Source organism: Sarcophilus harrisii, chromosome 1 (genome assembly GCF_902635505.1).
Source record: "Sarcophilus harrisii chromosome 1, mSarHar1.11, whole genome shotgun sequence".
Lineage (NCBI taxonomy): Eukaryota > Metazoa > Chordata > Mammalia > Dasyuromorphia > Dasyuridae > Sarcophilus > Sarcophilus harrisii.
This window is the reverse complement of record NC_045426.1, coordinates 596,889,345-596,908,732: the sequence shown is the minus strand read 5'-3', so window position 1 is coordinate 596,908,732 and position 19,388 is coordinate 596,889,345. Positions and strand designations below refer to the sequence as shown.

At 30.7% G+C, this 19,388-nt stretch overlaps 1 protein-coding gene across 2 annotated transcripts in view; it reads left to right on the top strand.

The window, feature by feature from the left end:
• The window catches only part of CSMD3 (CUB and Sushi multiple domains 3), a 1,575,929-nt gene that overhangs the window by 1,122,768 nt on the left and 433,773 nt on the right, over nt 1-19,388 (top strand). For both annotated transcript variants that reach the window (XM_031954893.1, XM_031954946.1), the window contains one exon: nt 6,858-7,027. In XM_031954893.1, coding sequence (XP_031810753.1) covers nt 6,858-7,027 — 170 coding nt within the window. The remainder of the gene's footprint in view (nt 1-6,857; nt 7,028-19,388) is intronic.

Below are 19,388 nucleotides of genomic sequence, written 5' to 3'. Positions count from 1 at the left end.
GGAACTTAGTGTAGTTTACAATATAGCATTTCACTCTTTCTGTTGTTGCTTGCTTGCATTTTATTTTCTTTTTCATTTTTTCTGGCTTGATTTGATTTTTCTTGTGCAGCAAGATAATTGTATAAATAGTATGCATATATTGGATTTAACATATATTTCTACCATGTTTAACATATATTGGGCAACTTACCATCTAGGGAAGAGAGTGGGGGAAGGGGGAAAAACTGGAACACAAGATTTTGCAAGGATTAATGTCAAAGAATTATCCATGCATATGTACTGAAAATAAAAAAAATAAAATAAATTCATTGGAATTGTTTTGGATCAGTAAATTGTCTAATGTCACTCAGCAGAAGTAGTATTTGAACACATTACATCTGGCACTGAATCCAGTTTTCTTGCTTCTTGTCATACTGCCTTATTAAATAAAGAAATGATTCTTTTTACCAGAAACCAAACAGTTATCAGAAAACCTGTTTGAGAAGCCTTTCAAATTATTGTGAAGTCAAGAAGAAAGAACTCTGCAATAGTACCTACTTGAAGTTCTGCTATTCACTAATTGTGTGTTTTTGAAGAAGTCAGTTTATATATAGTACCTCATTTTTTCTATCTGTAAAATAACTTGCTACACTGACTCACTTGCAAAATTATTTTGAAGATAAAATGGAAAGATTTGTGAAAGCGTTATTTAATGAAAAGGAATTTTACATAAATATGGGGGAAATCACCAATACTCTTAATAGCCCATTTTTGGAGATTCTCTTTGGGATATCATGAGCTGTAAGGTGGGGCAGTAGAAAGAGTACTGGGCTTAGAGTCAGGAGGATCTCAGTTTAAATTTAATCTTTGATATTAATTATCTGTTTGACCCTGGAGACATCACTTTCTTCTGTTTACTTCTGTTTGCCCATCTATAAAGCATGGATAATATCAATAAGTATTTCCTAGAGTTGTTCTGAGGATTAAGTGAGAAAATATTTGTAAAGCCTTAGCATAGTGTCTGGTACATAGTAAGTCCTATGTAAATGTTCACTATTATTATTATTATCATTATTTATTTGAAATAACAAAAGCATTATGGGGATACATGGATAGGTAGTGGAGGGAATATCATTTTGATGAAATCAGAGCTTTCCTGATGTATTCATTGAAGTTACATATTTTTATTAACCTATCTTACTAATATATTACTTAATATTTATTAAAGTTTTAATCTTAAAGTCCTTAGAAAATTCAGTGGCTAGGTAGTTCTCAATGACATTAAATATATTTTAAAATCAAAATCAAAATGTATTGCATGGACCATAAAATTTATAGCTAAAGTTAAAAAAATGAAATTAAAAAGAAAAATAAGTACTATTGTATAGAATAAATATTTGAGAAATTGTATTAAACGATTTTGATCAACCCAACAAAAGCTTTTCTCTCTTCCAAAACTGAGAAGTAAAAGTCTAAAAGAGAAATACCTTTTTTATTCAATACAAAGTATAATAGAAAGATATTGTTTTTAAAGTATCCAATAAATTTATCAAAAATTAGATAATGATCCCTTCTTTGTCCATACCCTTTTTGTAAGTTAAATTAGTTAGAAATTGAAAGCAAAAAAAAAGGAAAATGATATAAATGACTTTTTGCTTTTAAAGAAAATTTTTTCATATTCATGTTAGCTTTAGCTGAAATTTTTTAAAACATATTTCAATTATTTTTTAAATTTATTTAAAAGCAGATCTCATTGTTGAGAGAATTTTATGGTTAGATTTTAGAAGATTTTTTAAATTATCCAACAATCTGAATTGAATGAATTACAAATAATTATACCAAAACAGTTTTTTTTTTCAAGTATCCTAGGAATATAGACACATCAATCTGACTAAGGAGATTCAATAGGAAAAAAAAAGTTAAATCGCTGTAAACTACATGATGATATCCACTTTTTGAAAATATATTTCTATTTCTGAAAGGGTAGTACTAAAGTTCTGTGTAAAAACATTGAACTTTTGCCTATGTAAACATAAAAGAGGCATTGTACATTTTCACTTCACTGAAAAGGTTCATAATTTATTGCCTGGCCTGCTTTTTCAGAAGTTGTTAAAGACCAATAAAGGAAGAAATGATGCTTTTGGAAAAAAATATTTTGACTATAATTCTTAAATAATTAACAATCTCTGGAGTACTAGTATGCCTTGTTAAAACTGTATCTTTAATACTGCATAATACTATCTAATTAGAAGTTTTCAAAAATCTTTTGTAATCTCAGCCTATAAATAGTATAAAACTATCTAGCAGAGAAGATTCAATAAGAAATATTAAACTTTGTCCATAAATTTTATTGTAATTGAAAGCAATTGTTGTCAAAATATTACTTATTTCTTATTTCCATATTTCCATGGATATGTGATCTCATTTATTTGGACACTAAAATCTCCCACCCACACCCACTCATTATTTGTGACTTCTCAATGTCCCACATAAAGTAATCCACTCAAATATTCTAAGGCCCTTGCTCCAGATCTCTTTATAGGTTTGAAAACTCAAACTGTCCATCAGTATTTTTTTTCTTTCTATGTGACTGAATAACTTCCATTTTGTCACAATTTTTTTTTCTACCCCCTTCTTCCTTGGTAATATGTTACAACCCATTGGCCTCTCTATCATCATTTGGTTGACTTGTTGCAAGATGAACAGAACGTTTTCCTCTAAATCACACTCTCTATATTAAAGAGAGGTTTTTAGTCATGTTTTTTATCCTCATTTTTATTGTCTTTTTAATTTTCTCCTTCATTTAGTAATTAAGCAATTGACATAGACACTACTCCTATCAAAAATTTAAGATCCTAATCATTTCTCTGCCATACACAAAGAAGCCACCTTCACTCTAGAGACCTGTGTAAAACTCTGACTTAAAGTTGTTCTGGGAGAAAATAGAAGAGTGTCTGAAGCCAGAGAAGGTTGATGTTTACTACTTCCTATCACTCACTCATAAAATCCAATAATTCTATATCACATTCTTTTTATTCAATCATTTTTCTTCATTTCTGACTCTTTGTAATCCCACTTTTTTTGGGGGTGGGGTGGGGATGGGGGGCAAAGATACTGGAATGGTTTGCCATTTCCTTCTCCAGTTCATTTTGCATATGAGGAAATTGAGACAAAGAGGGTTATGTGACTTATCTGGAGTCACATAGGTAGTTTCTCAGACCAAATCTAGTTCAGGTCCTCTGGACTCCAGAGCCAGCATTCCGTCCACTGAAATACAATTTCCCAAAATTTTTCTACCACTGATTTCCATTCCAAGCAGTTATAGCAGGCATTTTTCTTTTGCAGACCTCAGTTTTGCTTCATTGCTTCTCATTAATCACTCTCCTTATAAACTTCAAGCATTTTTTTTTTTTGAGTTGTTGGATCATGGAGAGATTATATTGGAATCCCTTGACTTGTCTTCACTTAGATCTGATAACATTACTGTATAGTTTTCTTTAGATATCTGTAATAATATTAATAATACTATTAGCTAGCATTCATATAAAATAGAAATCCCCTTATGTAGAAGGCTGCTGATAGTGGGAGAACTCTGGGTAAGGTATAAGACCCTTCAGCCCAGAGGAAACCCACTGACAATATCTGACACTACACCCTTAGGTTTAGAATATTATTTCATTTGATTTCCATGATAACTTGGAAAGTAAATGTTATTATTATCTTCATTTTATAGTAGAGAAAACTGGGAAAAAATTAAGTGACTTCCCAAAGCCTATTCAGGTTTGAACATTAGAATTCATATTTTATTCCTTTAGAAATATCCCTTTTTCTTGGCTATATTACTGCCCACAGAGGTTTATTTTCAGATTCATTTTACCAGTTACAAAAAAGTAACAATATAGTTAAAATTATATAGAATTTTATGATTTGCAAAGCACTTTACAAATATTATCTAATTTTTCCTCCCACAGTCACTGGGAGGCAAGAGCTATTATTATTTCTCCTTTTATAGATGAGGAAACAGAAGCATAGATTGGTTCAGTGGCTTGGCTAGGGCTACAAAGCTAATGATTATCTGAGGCAATATTTGTCCTCAAATCTGTATGATTCTAAGTCCTATGCTGTATTCATTGGGTTACCAACTGTTTCATTTAACTGATTGTATTTTTGCCTGGATTCTGAGTGTTAGATTTATTTCTACTGATAGCATTGTCTAAAGAAAATATTTCAGAATTTCCTATGTCAGAAGTCCTGCTTTCCTCATGTTACAAATCACTTTCAGTCTTTCTACCGTGATCACTATGGTTTCTGATATATGAGGCCCGTATCTGTTGCTTCTCCTTAACCTATAATCATTAAAATACTACTAGTTGACCAAAATAGCTACCCAGTTCTCATTCATAACATCCTGTTTAACATTTGTCATAATGTATTTCAATATCTGAAAACAAAGTCTATATACAAATCCTTTCTACTTTCAAAGACACCTAATTTCAAGACCAAGAACTCCACATTATTGATGGGATTTTTGTTTTTGTTTTTGTTTTACAATGAATTCTTGGTTGATAAACAAAGTACACTTATAGTATGAATGAAAGGGCACTTAATAAACTCATTCTCCATCCAAAGCCCTAGGATATGACAAACCTGTCCCTAATACTTAAAGGTTTACATTTAGATTGGAGAAGACAACATATTTAGGAAATTTCAGTTGCAAGTCAGATTAAAGATCTGGTCTTTACGGTGTTCGTTGGAAAACCAGATAGTAACAAATCATTTATTATCATTTTCATTAAAAAAACAAAAAAAATAACAAGTAATTGACATTGTCTGGGACTTTAATGGTGATCACTTGCTTTTTGGGTCTTCATTATAAATTGGTTCAACATGAAATCTATTGTTATCTTATTTTAAAACTACTCTTTTGCAATATGTATATCTACTCTGATTATGATATGTGGCACAAAGGAATTACTTGGACCAACAAAAGTCAAAAACAGTCACTCTAAGTGGAACCTAACAAAATCCTTGAACACTTTGGTTGTTTTTTTTATTTTATTTTTCTTTTCTTAAGAGACTAATGAGTTTCTAATGAAGCTCTAAATGACTGCAGAGCAACCTACCAAGATTCACTGTGTGGTTGGAATTTAGTCTCAAAAATTCCTTTCTGGATTTCTATTTGTGGTATCACCTAAGATACTTAAGAAAATTTTCAGTAAAGAAACAGTTCTTTACAAGAGCTTAACAACCCCAGGATTGTCTTGAGTTCATATATTTTTTTGGCTTTGGCAAGGTATCAAGTATTATTGACTTATATGATTCATATTTTAATTCAATTAATGAGTTAATTAAGTACTTACCAGATACAAAGGTCTTAGAATACAAAACCAAAAATAGTTCTGTCCTCAAGTACCTTACATTCTAGTTTCCTGTTTGTTGGACACTCAAAAGAGGTACTATTCAATAAAGAAATTTAGAGCAGCACCCTCCAGCTGATCTAATGCCTTCTTTCTTCCAATTTTAATAATGTTTTCCCAAAAAGTATCCAGGCATACCAATACATAAGTATTGGTATTGAATAGTTTAAAATTTTCAGAATCTTATGGGCTAAATGAACATTCCTTTTTTTTCCTTCCTCTGTCATAAGAATGTGATGATATAGATCTAACAAACTTAATTGCTGATTATTCACAAGAAAATTCGGGGCAACATAAATAGTGGCATGTTTTGATCTTTTTACTTCTCTTTTTCAACATCCAATTACATAAACACACCTTTTTCCTCACAGTGTATTTCTATAGTAACACTATTGGTGAATCATAAAGACTATTGATGATGCTATTGACTAATTAATGGCTCATTCAAATCATTTCTGATGTTCATCTGAGTTTGTTCTACCTCCCATCAATACACTGAAAATGGCCTTTCAATGATTGTTTCATTCTTCAGAAACCACAGATGTCTCCCAATAAAAAATATTTTCAGATCTATCCTGGAAATTCAGGATGCAGTGAGCACTCTGGGGAATTCTCTTTATTTTTAAATGTAGGGAATAATATATTATACCATGTATCATTATATTAGTTATTTTATGTCATAATTATATTATTTACTTAAAATAACATGAAAAGTATGGCAGAAAATTAGTTTTGTTTTGATGCTCTTTTGAAAATTTTCTAGCAGCCTTTGAAAATAATCAGAGGTTTTCTAAAGTGTTCCATATCAGTCTTATAGAGTTAGTCTTTCCCCTAGATTCATTATATACATTTTATTTTCTTAGTTTAAGAAAGTAACATGTCATCCAAAAAGTATTTAAATTGGTTATTGATTAATGAGGGGTGGGTAAAATTGATTTGCTTCATACTATCAGCTTATTATTTCTAGGAGAGGGGAAGGGAAGGGTGTATAAAAGAGGCAAAACTAGTGACAAAATATAAACTCAAAGTATGATTAACTCTTTCATTAATTTTGTTTATAATTAATTAGATCTCATTATATAAAATAGGGCTCAAAATGGAAGAGAAATATTTAATAGTTCAGATATTTATGATTAACTGAATTCCATAATCTATAAAGGATGAAAATCTAATCTTCCCTGCCTTTCTTCTGCCCTATACTTTTCTCCTCTTTCTTCTCTCTCCCTTTCTTCCTACTCCTTTTTCTTGTACTAATAGACTAAAGAGAACACACTTGTGCTTTCTATAAGGTAATATATCATATATACATTTCTACACTTTTATTTTTTTTCCATTTAGATTTTAACTGTCATGAAATATTAATGATGTACTAAAAGGCATTTATACTTCCATGCATTACATTATTAAAAAAAGTTAATATTCTCTATTAAGCTATACCTCAATGTTCTGTTTTACTTGCAGCGGAATGTGGTGCATCTGCAACAAATAATGAAGGGATTTTGCTGTCTCCCAATTACCCTCTCAACTATGAAAACAACCATGAGTGCATTTATAGCATTCAGGTACAAGCAGGGAAAGGAATCAATATTTCTGCCAGAACATTTCATTTAGCACAAGGAGATGTTCTTAAGGTAGGTTGCACTGCCGATACTGTGTTTTAATATTTATGGCCCATTTATTACTTTGCTATGTTGAACTATGCTTTTTCAGTTTGTGTTATCATGTTACATAGTCAAATTTCACATTTTGACATAGATCATTTTTTATTATAATAAAATACTTTCATTATTAGTTGAATTTTTACTAAGAAAAACTAAAGTAAATGATATTATCTCACATCTTATTTCCTTTTTTTCATGTCATAAATTTGAATGTTTTGATATTATTATGTTAAGTAAAAATCTTTTTTTTTTTTTATGAAATATGTTTTATCCACCCTTGTTCTTGCATAAAGAAATTGTCTTTTGAAATATAAATTAATTTGTTTCTGGAGATTTCTAGCTGAATTCTCAAGACATTTTAGCTTTATTACTTGTATAGTTTATTCTATTTATTATTAAATTGATTGCATAGATACAGAATATTTCTTTTCTAAAAGTGTTTTTATGGATAAGAATCACAAATAATGACAAGTCAAGTATGAGTTATGATCTCCATGGAAGAAGGAAGAAGTGTGCATATCAATACAATAAATCTATTGAAATTATGAAATGTTTGTGTATTTATTGTTAGAAAGTAAATGTTTATGACTTAAAGTAGAAAAATGCTCATTTAAAGATTATAAATTTATTTTGTGTAAAAATGGAAATCTGCTTAAATGGAAAGGCTGTTGAAGAAATAACTTACTATTTAGTCAATAACATTTAATTTGTTCAGCTGTTAAATCATTTTAATTTTAAAATCTTTGTATTCCAAAAAATAATTTTATTTTGTTCTTTAAGATTTCTAATTCTTAGCACAGGGCCTTGATCAAGTAGATGCTTAATAAATATTTTTCTAAGTAGTATCTTCTGTATCATAAATTATATTTCAATTTCTTAAAAAATGATATCTATACCTGTATTGAAAGAGATCCAATTTGACTAATTGAAAGTACATATAGAAACCAAGGTCTATGTGGTTTCACCCAAAAAAATATAAATATAGTTTGTTTAACCTATATTTTAGCACTTCAGTGAATTATTATTTCCATATAGGTTTTTGTTTGTTTGACTGTTCTTCTTTCTTCTCAGAGAAGACCAAAATAAATGTTGGAGTCTGGTAGATCAGACCAATACAAACTCTATATAGATTACTCTCTATAGAATGATCTATATAAGTTGGGCACAAATAATTTACATGAATATTTGGAGTAGAAATATCTGTAAATTTATTCAATTGATGGTTTCTTTTGAGCTACCATAATTCTGTTTTGCTTATGAAGCATGTGGACACACTATGCCGGGTAGTTCTTTGCCAATGTCTCCAATATCATATAACTAATTTCAAACTTGTTCAGAAGATCTTGAGAATGCTTTTATATTGCTTCTTCTAACCTTCATGTGAGAACTTGCTCCTTGAATTCTCTAACAGTCTTTTAAGAAAACTACATTTGGCTTTTAAACAATATGGCCAGCCATCATAATTGTACTTTCCACTGTAGAGTTTGAATGTTTAGAAGTTTATTTTAAGAAAGGACCTGAGTGTTAAATAACTTTTCAGGTAATTTTCAGAATCCTTTAAAGATAATTCAAATGGAAGTCACTAAGTTTTCTGGCATAGTACTGGTATACTCTCCAGGTTTCATAGGTATAAAATAATAAGTTCAGAACAACATCTCTATAACTCATCAGTTTGGGAATCAATTTAATAAAACATCTCCAACACTTTCCTTCAGTGCTCCCCAAACATTGAGCTAGCTTTGACAACATGTGCATTAGCCTCACTATCAATAGGTACATCCCTGGAGAACTTATGAGACTAATGTACAATAGTGATGAACTTTTCAAGGCACTCCAATTTTGCCATAATTTTCCATAGGCATTATAACTGACTGTATCAAAAGCCTTGGTCACACTGATGAACATTATATACATAGCTCTGCTCTGCCTCTGGCAGACTCCTTGAGTTGAACAGCAAATGCCATATCTGTGGGTCTTCAGCCCCTTCTGAAGCTTCACTGACTCTCAAGTAAATAATCACCTTCCAAGTAAAGGATCAGTTTATTAAGGAGAATGCTAATAAGAATCTTACAAGCAATGACTAAAAAAGACCCTTTTTAAAATAATTCCAGACAATGTAAAATACTTGGGAATAAAACTGCCAAAACAAACTATATGAAAAAAAACTATAAAGCATTTTTATACAAATAAGATAACATTTAAATTGGAGAAATATGAATTGCTCATAAACCAGGAGGGGCCTGGTTTATATATTCAATGTCATCCCAATTAAACAAAAAAAAAAATACTGAATTAGAAAACAATAATACAATTTATTTAAAAGAGTAAAAGGTCAAGAATATCAAAGCAATTAATGCAAAAACCTCTAAGAAAAAAAAAAACAGCATTATCACATCTTATAAAACATTAATTACTAAAACATTATGATACTGACTAAGAAATAGAAACGTAGATCAGTAGGATAAAAATAGACAAGTATTTTTTTTTTTTAAATAGCTTTTTTTTTTACAAGTTATATACATGGGTAATTTTACATCATTGACAATTGCCAAGTTTTTGTTCCAATCTGTCCCCTCCTTCCCCCCACCTCCTCCCCTAGATGGCAGGATGACCAATACATGTTTTTATGAAATATCAATAATGTAATTGTTGTTTTAAAGATAGTAAGTGAAAAATCATTTTGTTTGTATTATCCTGATAGAGGCAGCATAATGGAGTCAGGATGACTTGGGTTTCAGTCAGGTATCAAGAGCCAATTTATCCTGCCCCAGAACAAATAATTTAATTACTCAAGGCCTAATAAATCTATAAGATCATTATATTGAAGAGAAACTGTTGCACTTCATTGATATAGGGAGTTACCTCATCTGGAAAACAATAACCTTTATAGGGCCCCTCTCTATGTCTATCCTATTATAAATTTATATTTCAATTATTTAAAAGCACAATTGATTTTAAATTTCCTATTAAAATACAGGAAATATTAAAGTACAGACTATATGTTTCTTTTTTTTTTACTCTTATTATACTTCTATAAAAATTGATCCAAAACATACTATTAGTTTGTCACTGAAGATCTAAGTTAAAATCACTGACATATCAGTTTTTTTTACATTCTTTCATGCAATAACATTTAATTGCCTGCAAAATCAAAATAGATAGTCATTTACTTATTTATCCCATTACTAATAACATACAATTAGCAAGAATTAATTTATCTTAGTAAACAGAGAGATTAAATTATTAATCAGTAAAGAAATGCAAATAAATGAGGTATTATCAAATAAACATTCTGAACTTCTGATTTATTATTTCAGAATGGATGTGATATAAATGTCTTTACCTCTCCCTTCAAAGGAAATGCCGGACAGTACCCATGCTTTTCTTTGGTACTGCCAACATTATTTGCTTTCATATAGAATCTATCAAATCTCTATTATATTGCATGAATGAGCAATCTTGAGTGAATCTTTGTTGTATTTTTTCCCCAACAAATCATAAATAGCCAGCAATCAGAATGAGGGAAGAGGGAAAATAAAGGATTTTTCATTATTGATGATTTGTTCTATGATCCATAATCAGCCAATAAACATGTTTTAAGCAATTATTATGTGCTAGGCATTGTGATAAGTATTAGGGTCATAAAATGATAATGTTCCATTATTATCTATAACATGTATGGTCAAGGGTTATTTTCTATTTTCTGGGGGAAAAGAATAAAAATATGTTCACTCATTGAAAACTTTCTCATACAAAACCAGGAGCACATGAAAGTTATAGTAAAATATTTAAAGCAGTGCCTATAAATCAAAGAGAGAAAAAAAGAGTTAAAAAATAAAAAGTTAAGGGGAACAAAGAGATATGGAATGAGGAAATGAGAAAAGAAGATAGGGAAGAGAAAGACAGTTGAATTCAATCATTAGAACTATCTGAAATGAATTAAGTGGTCCTCATCCTTCTATTGGATAGCTAGATAGCAAAGTAGATAGACCAGTGGCTCTGGAATCTGGAAGATCTGAATTCAAAATTGGGTTTAGACACTAACTAGGAGTGTGAAACTGGGCAATTCACTTAACTTTGTTTCAGTTCCTCATTTGCAAAAAAAGCTGGAGAAGGAAATGAGAGACCATTCCAGTATCTGTGACAAGAAAATCTCAAATGGGGTCAAGAGGAGTTAGACCTGACTGAAAACCAATGAACAGCAACAACAACAAATTCTTTAGTTAAAAATGACTTAAAACTTTTCAAAGCTAAGCTACCTCAACTTTCAACTCATATGTTCAAGATCCAGAAATGGATAAATATTTTGTTTTGGTGGGTTTATTTTTCCAGTTAGGGAGAAATGGGAAAACTGATCAAGAAAAGAAAAAAAAAAGGAAAATCAATCAGAATATGTTTCTAAGTTCTCATTCACTAGAGAAAAATTCACTTCATATGAAACTCTCACATCTTTCTCTGGCATCCCAATTCTCTAAAATTATTCTCTTGAAATACCTGTTTTTATACTATTCCAAAATAATTTCTCCTGTCTAACCTCCCATTCTCAGTAAGCATTAAATTTTAGGAGCAGAAAAAGTGAAATAAGCAAATCCTAAGTTTTGTTGGCATTTTTGACATTATTTGAAAGAATATAATTATTAAAAACTAACAAATTATAACATGCTTATAACCATATTCATGGTCTACTTTCTATTCCTTTAAAATATTTGTTGCTGGGACAAAAATAATAATAGAACTGGGAGGTCTGATCTACTGATTACAATGAGAGTGTTAATCAAAATAAAATTGACATAGGATACATATTCATTGTCTTTATACTTTTCTCTTGTTTTTTTTGTTTTTTTAAAGAACATAAAATGGCTGCTAAATAACTACTTGCTGTGTATGTATACATTTTTATTAATATTTCTCTCTGCATAATCAGAGGTCACAATGTTATTTCATTTTCTCTTTTTGTTAAAAAAAAATATGAGGAAGGTTCTAATTAGCTTCTCTAAAATGAGTAGTTTCATGCAATGTTGTAAATATTTCTTGCATTGTTTATTTTTTTCCTCTTAGTTCTGTCTTTGAAAAGTTAAACATAAACTTGGTTAACCATATGTGATTTTTAAAAAATCGCTTTGAAGCATATCACAGATTTTCAAAATTAAGAGGAAGTTCAGAGGCCATATGTCTTCAACATTTACCTGAACAAGAATCCTTCTATAAAATGCCAGTCATGCAACCTTCACTTGAAGATATCAGGTTATGAGGAATCAGCTATATCTTGGAGTAGAGGTAGGGGACTAGTGACATCCCAGGATACTTTAGGATGACTCTGATGAGGTTAGTGGTAGTGAAGAGGTGTGAGAATTGAGGTGGGGAATCTCCTCTGGTCAGTGCAGGTCCAAGGGGAACCTGCAAAAAAATTTGCAAACCAGAAATCTGTGCAGCAAGAAAAAGGAATTTTATTATTTACTAAGAGGGAAGCTTTCTTAGTAGGCCAAACTTCTCATTAGGAATTTGGCAAAAGTGGGTTAACAGACCCTTTGGTTATGTGGGTAAATTTTGACCTGAGGCTGGGAGCTATATGAGCTAATCAATAGAAGATTTAGACAGAGATCTCCAATTGAATAAAATCACTTAACTGGGAGTTTGAAAACTTTTCCCAGGATCTTGGAACTTCCTGAAGGGGATCTGGCACACCCCCAAAAGACCTCATTTTCAATAAAGGGTGATTGACAAAGATCTCTGATTGAATGAAACCATTTAACTTGGGAAGGGCTTGTCTGGGAATGATATGCTTTTCTCAGGGTTTGAGAGTCTCCCCAAAGGGGATACAGTTTATATCTGTCCCCCCAAATATTACATCATTTTCCCCCAAAAGATCTCAGTTTACATCAACTCCAATTGTTAGGAAATTGAAGTTATTGTTTCTTCTTCTTCTGTTGTTGTTTGTCCCTGGCATCAAGCTTAAGTATGTCTTTTCTACATCTTCTATTCAGTATTTCTACTTCTATTCTTTGGAATAAAACAAGATAAATTCAAGTTTACTGCCATATGCCACCATTCAGATGTATCACCAGCTAAAGTTTCTCTTCTCCAGAATAAAGATCTTGTGTCAATTAATCTTCATTTGAAATAATCTTTGTACCCATCCTCATCTTAATTTATCTTTGATTTATTATATTTGTTTTTTTTTAAGTGAAACTAAGAACTGAGCAAAATATTTCAGATTTTTTTCTGACTAAAGCAGTCTATAGTGGGATTATCCCTTCCCTGGTCTTCTAAACTATCCCTTTGTTATTACAGAATAAGATTATATTATCTAAATCTATATTCTCTTCTACTTTGGTTAGACTTGATTTCAGTAATCCAGGTGAACTAAAGATCATAACTCAAAAACAAACAAACAAACAAACAAACAAAAAACTGACCTCACACTCACTGAGACTTTGTGGAATGCATCATTCAAAAGAAATAAAATATCTAAAAGACAGAGGGTATGATAAAATTGAAAATTATATATTTTAAATATATCATGTAAGGGAATTCAGAAACCAAAGGAGAGAAGTATGAAAAAGAGAATTTGGGTAAAGACCAACAAATTAAAAAAAAAAAAAAAAACAGAAGTGATTTTGTCACTTAAAAACATTGTAAACCACCTGGACAGAGAAAGGAAACAGATGAGAAGTTTGAAAAAATAGATTCATAAAACTACCTCAAGATATAGTAGTCAAGGTTGAGCGCAAAAATAGGATATTTAACAGGAGTCTCTTTCTTACAAAATACATGCAGCTGATAATTTCTTCCCTTGATCCATTGCAATTTTAATTCTGGATCTGATATTCAGCAACAGAAAAGAAATTGATACTGTAATGCGAAATAATGGAGACTTTGAAAAGAATACAAATTATGAGATAATAATTTGTAATAGAAAAGGAAATAAGAACTGGGGATTTTCTGATATGTATTTTAGTTAATGGAAGAACTGTAGAATGTAAGCTTCTTAAAGGAAAGAGCCAATTTTTTTTTTATCTTCTCTCTTCCTTTCTAGAACATATTATAATGCATTGTACTCAATGCATATTTTTCAAAGTATATTTTCCAGTATAGAATAAATAGGATTCCTTGGAATAAAATTCAATAGAGGGATTCTGGACAAATGGGATAGGAAGTTCTAAAGAACGAAATTTTGAATACACACACACACACACACACACACACACAAGCAACAACAACAACAAAAACAATGTAGTAATGAGGAAAAGGAGAAAAAAAATCACAGACACTTATGTGGGTTCCCTGGGAACTCTCTAAATAATTTGGAAATTCCAAAAAAAATTTTTTTAAGTTAAATAAGTCTTGAAAGTGTATTTCAAGACTACTGAAGTAAAAATGAAGCTAAGGAAATCAGTCATTTCCTATATAAAAACTAAAATATGCAGATTCATTTTCCTTTCATTTATTCATTAAAAGAATACCATAAATTTTTTATTCTCACTTATTTAAATTGTTGGCAAAGAACATTTTCATATTCATGAAAAACAGTTTGTTTATGAAACAAAAAGACTTCTCCCAGAAAGAAGGGTTTTGCTTATTTTCTTTTAGTTTGTTTGCTTGTTTTTTGCTCATCTTTTCTGTTTTTAAAATGATTCTTAAAATTTTGCCCAAGTTGGAAGTAAAATGAACAGTCAGGAACCTGATCTCTCTCAATATTGACATGGAATTGTTGACCCACTTCATTTCTGATCTGGGTTGCCTCTTTACAGGCAACTTGGTAAGTCCTTACTTTAGGGCACCATTATATTAGCACTTAGCATCTCAGAACTTAGAAACTCAAACAATCTATGCACACACCCCCTTAGCAGCAGTATTATAGACTAAGCCCAGCATATTACCAAAAGGCATTTCTTAGAGGAAGTCTTAAAGTATTAGATACATTTATACATTCAGAGATTGAACTTTAAGCTAAAAATAAAGCCTGGGGAAACTAAGAATTTATGTGAAAGAATCTAGTTGAACCTAAAGGTATAGGAAGCTGCTTGTGGAGTGAAAATTCAATATTTTTTGAAGTGCTATTAGCTTTCACAAGTACTATATTTATTAATGAGGTGCCACATGAATTTTAAAAAGATAATTACTTTTAGGCTAATGACAGAAATGTTTTGAAGCTCAGTTGCATTTAAAAACAAAAAGATACTTAAAATAATTTGAATCCCTTAAATTTTCACCTGAGGCAGAGCAAAGAAATTGTAGAGGATGATCACTAAAATGTCCATAGGCTGTTTTTTTGTTTGTTTGTTTGTTTCTTTTGTTTTATTTTGCTTTGATTTTGTTTGTTTTTGTCATAGCAAATCTCAGAAAATGTTTGTTAAACCATGGAGGTGGAAGAGCTAATAAATATTTTGAAGTGAATTGTATTAGATATAATTGGAGGGAATGACCAAAATAGTGAAATCATATAGTTATGACATGAGCTAAATAAGCAAATAGTAGGATTATATAAACAAATGAATAAATAAAAGGTATGGAATATAACTGCTAGTTCATATTCATATACATTTATTAATATTTATTAAAATGAGGTTTACATATCATCTATTCCAGTGTTAATTTTTTAATGGGGTTTTTATTATCTATCATTAAGACTTAAATTATCATTATCATTGAGAATTTATTAAAATATAAATGCAAGAAAGCAGAAATAGTAAATGCTTTCTTTTCAGATCATGATGCAATAAAAACTACATTCAACAAAAAGTTAGGAGGAAATAGACCAAAAAGTAATTGGAAACTAAACAATCTCTCTTTAAAGAATGATTGGGTGAAGCAGCAAATTATAGATACAATTAATAATTTCACTCAAGATAATGACAATGATGAGACATCATACCAAAATTTGTGGATGCAGCCAAAGCGGTAATAAGAGGAATTTTATATCCTTAGAGGCTTACTTGAATAAAACAGAGAAAGAAAAGATTAATGAATTGGGCTTGCAACTAAAAACTAAAAAAGACCAAATTAAAAACCCCAATCAAATACTAAATTGGAAATTTAAAATTAAAAGGAGAAATTAAAAATATTGAAAGTAAAAAACTATTGAACTAATTAATAAAACTAAGAGTTGGTTCTATGAAAAAGCCAATAAAATAGATAAGCCTTTGGTAAATCTGATTAGAAAAAGGAGGGAGGAAAATGAAATTAGTAGTCTTAAAAATGAAAAAGGGGAGAACTTTCCACCAATGAAGAGGAAATTAGAGAAATAATAGGAGTTATTTTGCTCAACTTTATGCCAATAAATTTGATAACCTAAGTGAAATGGATGACTACCTCCAAAAATACAGACTTCCCAGACTAACAGAGGAAGAAGTAAATTGTTGAATAGTCCCATTTCAGAAAAAGAAATAGAACAGGAATTAAACAACTCCCTAAGAAAAATCCCCAGGACCAGATGGATTAATGTGAATTTTTACCAAACATTTAAAGAACAATTGGCCCAATGCTATATAAATTATTTGATAAAATAGGGAATGAAGGAGTCCCACCAAATTCCTTCTATGACACAGACATGGTACTGATACCTAAACCAGGTAGGCTGAAAAACAGAGAAAGAAAATTATAGACCAATCTCCCTATGAATATTGATGTAAAATCTTAAATAAGATATTAGCAAAAAGACTAGAAAATCAATCTCCAAGATAATACACTATGATCAAGTAGGATTTATACCAGGAATGGGTTGGTTCAATATTAGGAAAAACTATCAATATAATTGGCCATGTCAATAACCAAATTAACAAAACCATATGATCATCTCAATAGATGCAGAAAAGCATTTGATAAAATCCAACATCCATTCCTATTAAAAACACTTGAGAGTATAGGAATAAAATGGACTTTTCCTTAAAATAATCAGCAGACATTTAAACCATCAGTAAGCATCATATGTAATGGAGACAAATAAACCATTCCAATAAGATCTGGAGGAAACAAGGTTGCCACATCACCGTTACTATTTAATATTGTATTAGAAACGCTAGCTATAGCAATAAGAGCTGAGAAAGAGATTAAAGGAATAAGAATAGGCAATAGGAAGCCAAATTATCACTCTTGCCGATGACATGATGGTATACTTAAGAACCCCAGAGATTCTCAAAAGTTATTAGAAATAATCCACAACTTTAGCAAAAAGTGCTGGTTATAAAATAAACCCACATAAGTCATCAGCATTCTTATATATCACTAAAAATCCAACAGTCAGAGTTACAAAGAGAAATTCCATTTAAAGTAACTACTGATAATATAAAATATTTAGAATCTATCTGCCAAGGGAAAATCAGAAACTTTATGAGCAAAATTACAGACCACTTTTCACAAATTAAGTCTGATCTAACCAATTGAAAATATTAAATGCTCTTGGATAGAAAATATAATAAAGATGACAATATTACCTAAACTAATCTATTTATTTAGGCTATACCAATCAGAGTCCCAAAAACTATTTTAATGACCTAGAAAAATAAAAACAAAGTTCATATGGAAAACAAAAGGTCAAGAATTTCAAGGGAATTAATGAAAAAAATCAAATGATGGTGGCTTAGCTAAAAGATCTAAAACTATACTATAGAGCAGCAGTTACCAAAACTATTTGGTATTGGCTAAGGAATAGATTAGTTGATCAGTGGAAAAGATTAGGTTCAAGGATAAAACAGTCAACAAATATAGCAACCTAGTCTTTGGACAAACCCAAAGATCCCAGCTTTTGGGATAGAACTTACTGTTTGATAAAAATTGCTGGGAAAATTGGAAACTAATATGGCAGAAACTAGGCATTGATCCATACTTAACGCTGTATACCAAGATAAGGTCAAAATGGGTTCATGACCTAGATAAAGAATGAAATTATTAATAAATTAGAGGAACATAGGATAGTTTACCTCTCAGACCTGTGGAAGGGGAAGGTTTTTATGACCAAAGCAGAACTAGAGATCATTACTGATCACAAAATAGAAAAATTTTGATTATACAAACTGAAAAGCTTTTGTACAACAAAACTAATGCAGACAAGATTAGAAGGGAAGCAATAAACTGGGAAAATATTTTTACAGTCAAAGGTTCTGATAAAGGCTCATTTCCAAAATATATAAGAATTAACTCTAATTTATAAAAAATCAAGCCATTCTCCAATTGAAAATGGTCAAAGGATATGAACAGACAATTTCAGATGAAGAAATTGAAACTATTTCTAGTCTATGAAAAGATGCTCCAAGTCATTATTAATCAGAGAAATGCAAATTAAGACAACTCTAAGATACCACTACACACCTGTCGATTGGCTAAGATGACAGGAAAAAATAATGATGATTGTTGGAGGGATGTAAAACTGGACATTGATTCATTGTTGGTGGAGTTGTGAACGAATCCAACCATTTTGGAGAGTAGTTTGGAACTATGCTCAAAAAGTTATCAAACTGTGTATACCTTTGATCCAAAGAGTGTTCACTGGGATTATATCCCAAAGAGATTATAAAGAAGGGAAAGGGACCAGTATGTGCACGAATGTTGTGGCAGCCCCTTTTTGTAGTGGCTAGAAACTGGAAACTGAATGGATGTCCATCAGTTGGAGAATGGCTGATAAATTGTGGTATATGAAAATTATGGAATATTACTGTTCTGTAAGAAATGACCAACAGGATGATTTCAGAAAGGCCTGGAGAGACTTACACGAACTGATGCTGAGTGAAATGAGCAGGACCAGGAGATCATTATATACTTAAACAACAATACTAGATGATGACTAGTCCTGATGGATCAGGCCATCCTCAGCAACAAGATCAACCAAATCATTTCTAATGGAGCAGTAATGAACTGAACTAACTATACCCAGAAAAGAACTCTGGGAGATGACTAAAACCATTACATTGAATTCCCAGGTCCCTATATTTATGCACACCTGCATCTTTGATTTCCTTCAAAGCTAATTGTACAATAATTCAGAGTCTGATTCTTTTTGTACAGCAAAATAATGTTTTGTCATGTATACTTATTGTGTATCTAAGTTATATTTAATATATTTAACATCTACTGGTCATCCTGCCATTTAGGGAGGGGTGGGGGGGTAAGAGGTGAAAAATTGGAACAAGAGGTTTGGCAATTGTTAATGCTGTAAAGTTACCCATGTATATATCCTGTAAATTAAAGGCTATTAAATAAAAAAAAAAAAAAAAAAAAAGAATTTATTAAAATATTTACAGTTTAGTAGGATTTTAGAATTGAAAGAAACTTTTAATGTAATCTAATTCAACCCCTCATGTTATAGATTAGGAATAGTAGATCTAGAGAAAGAGAT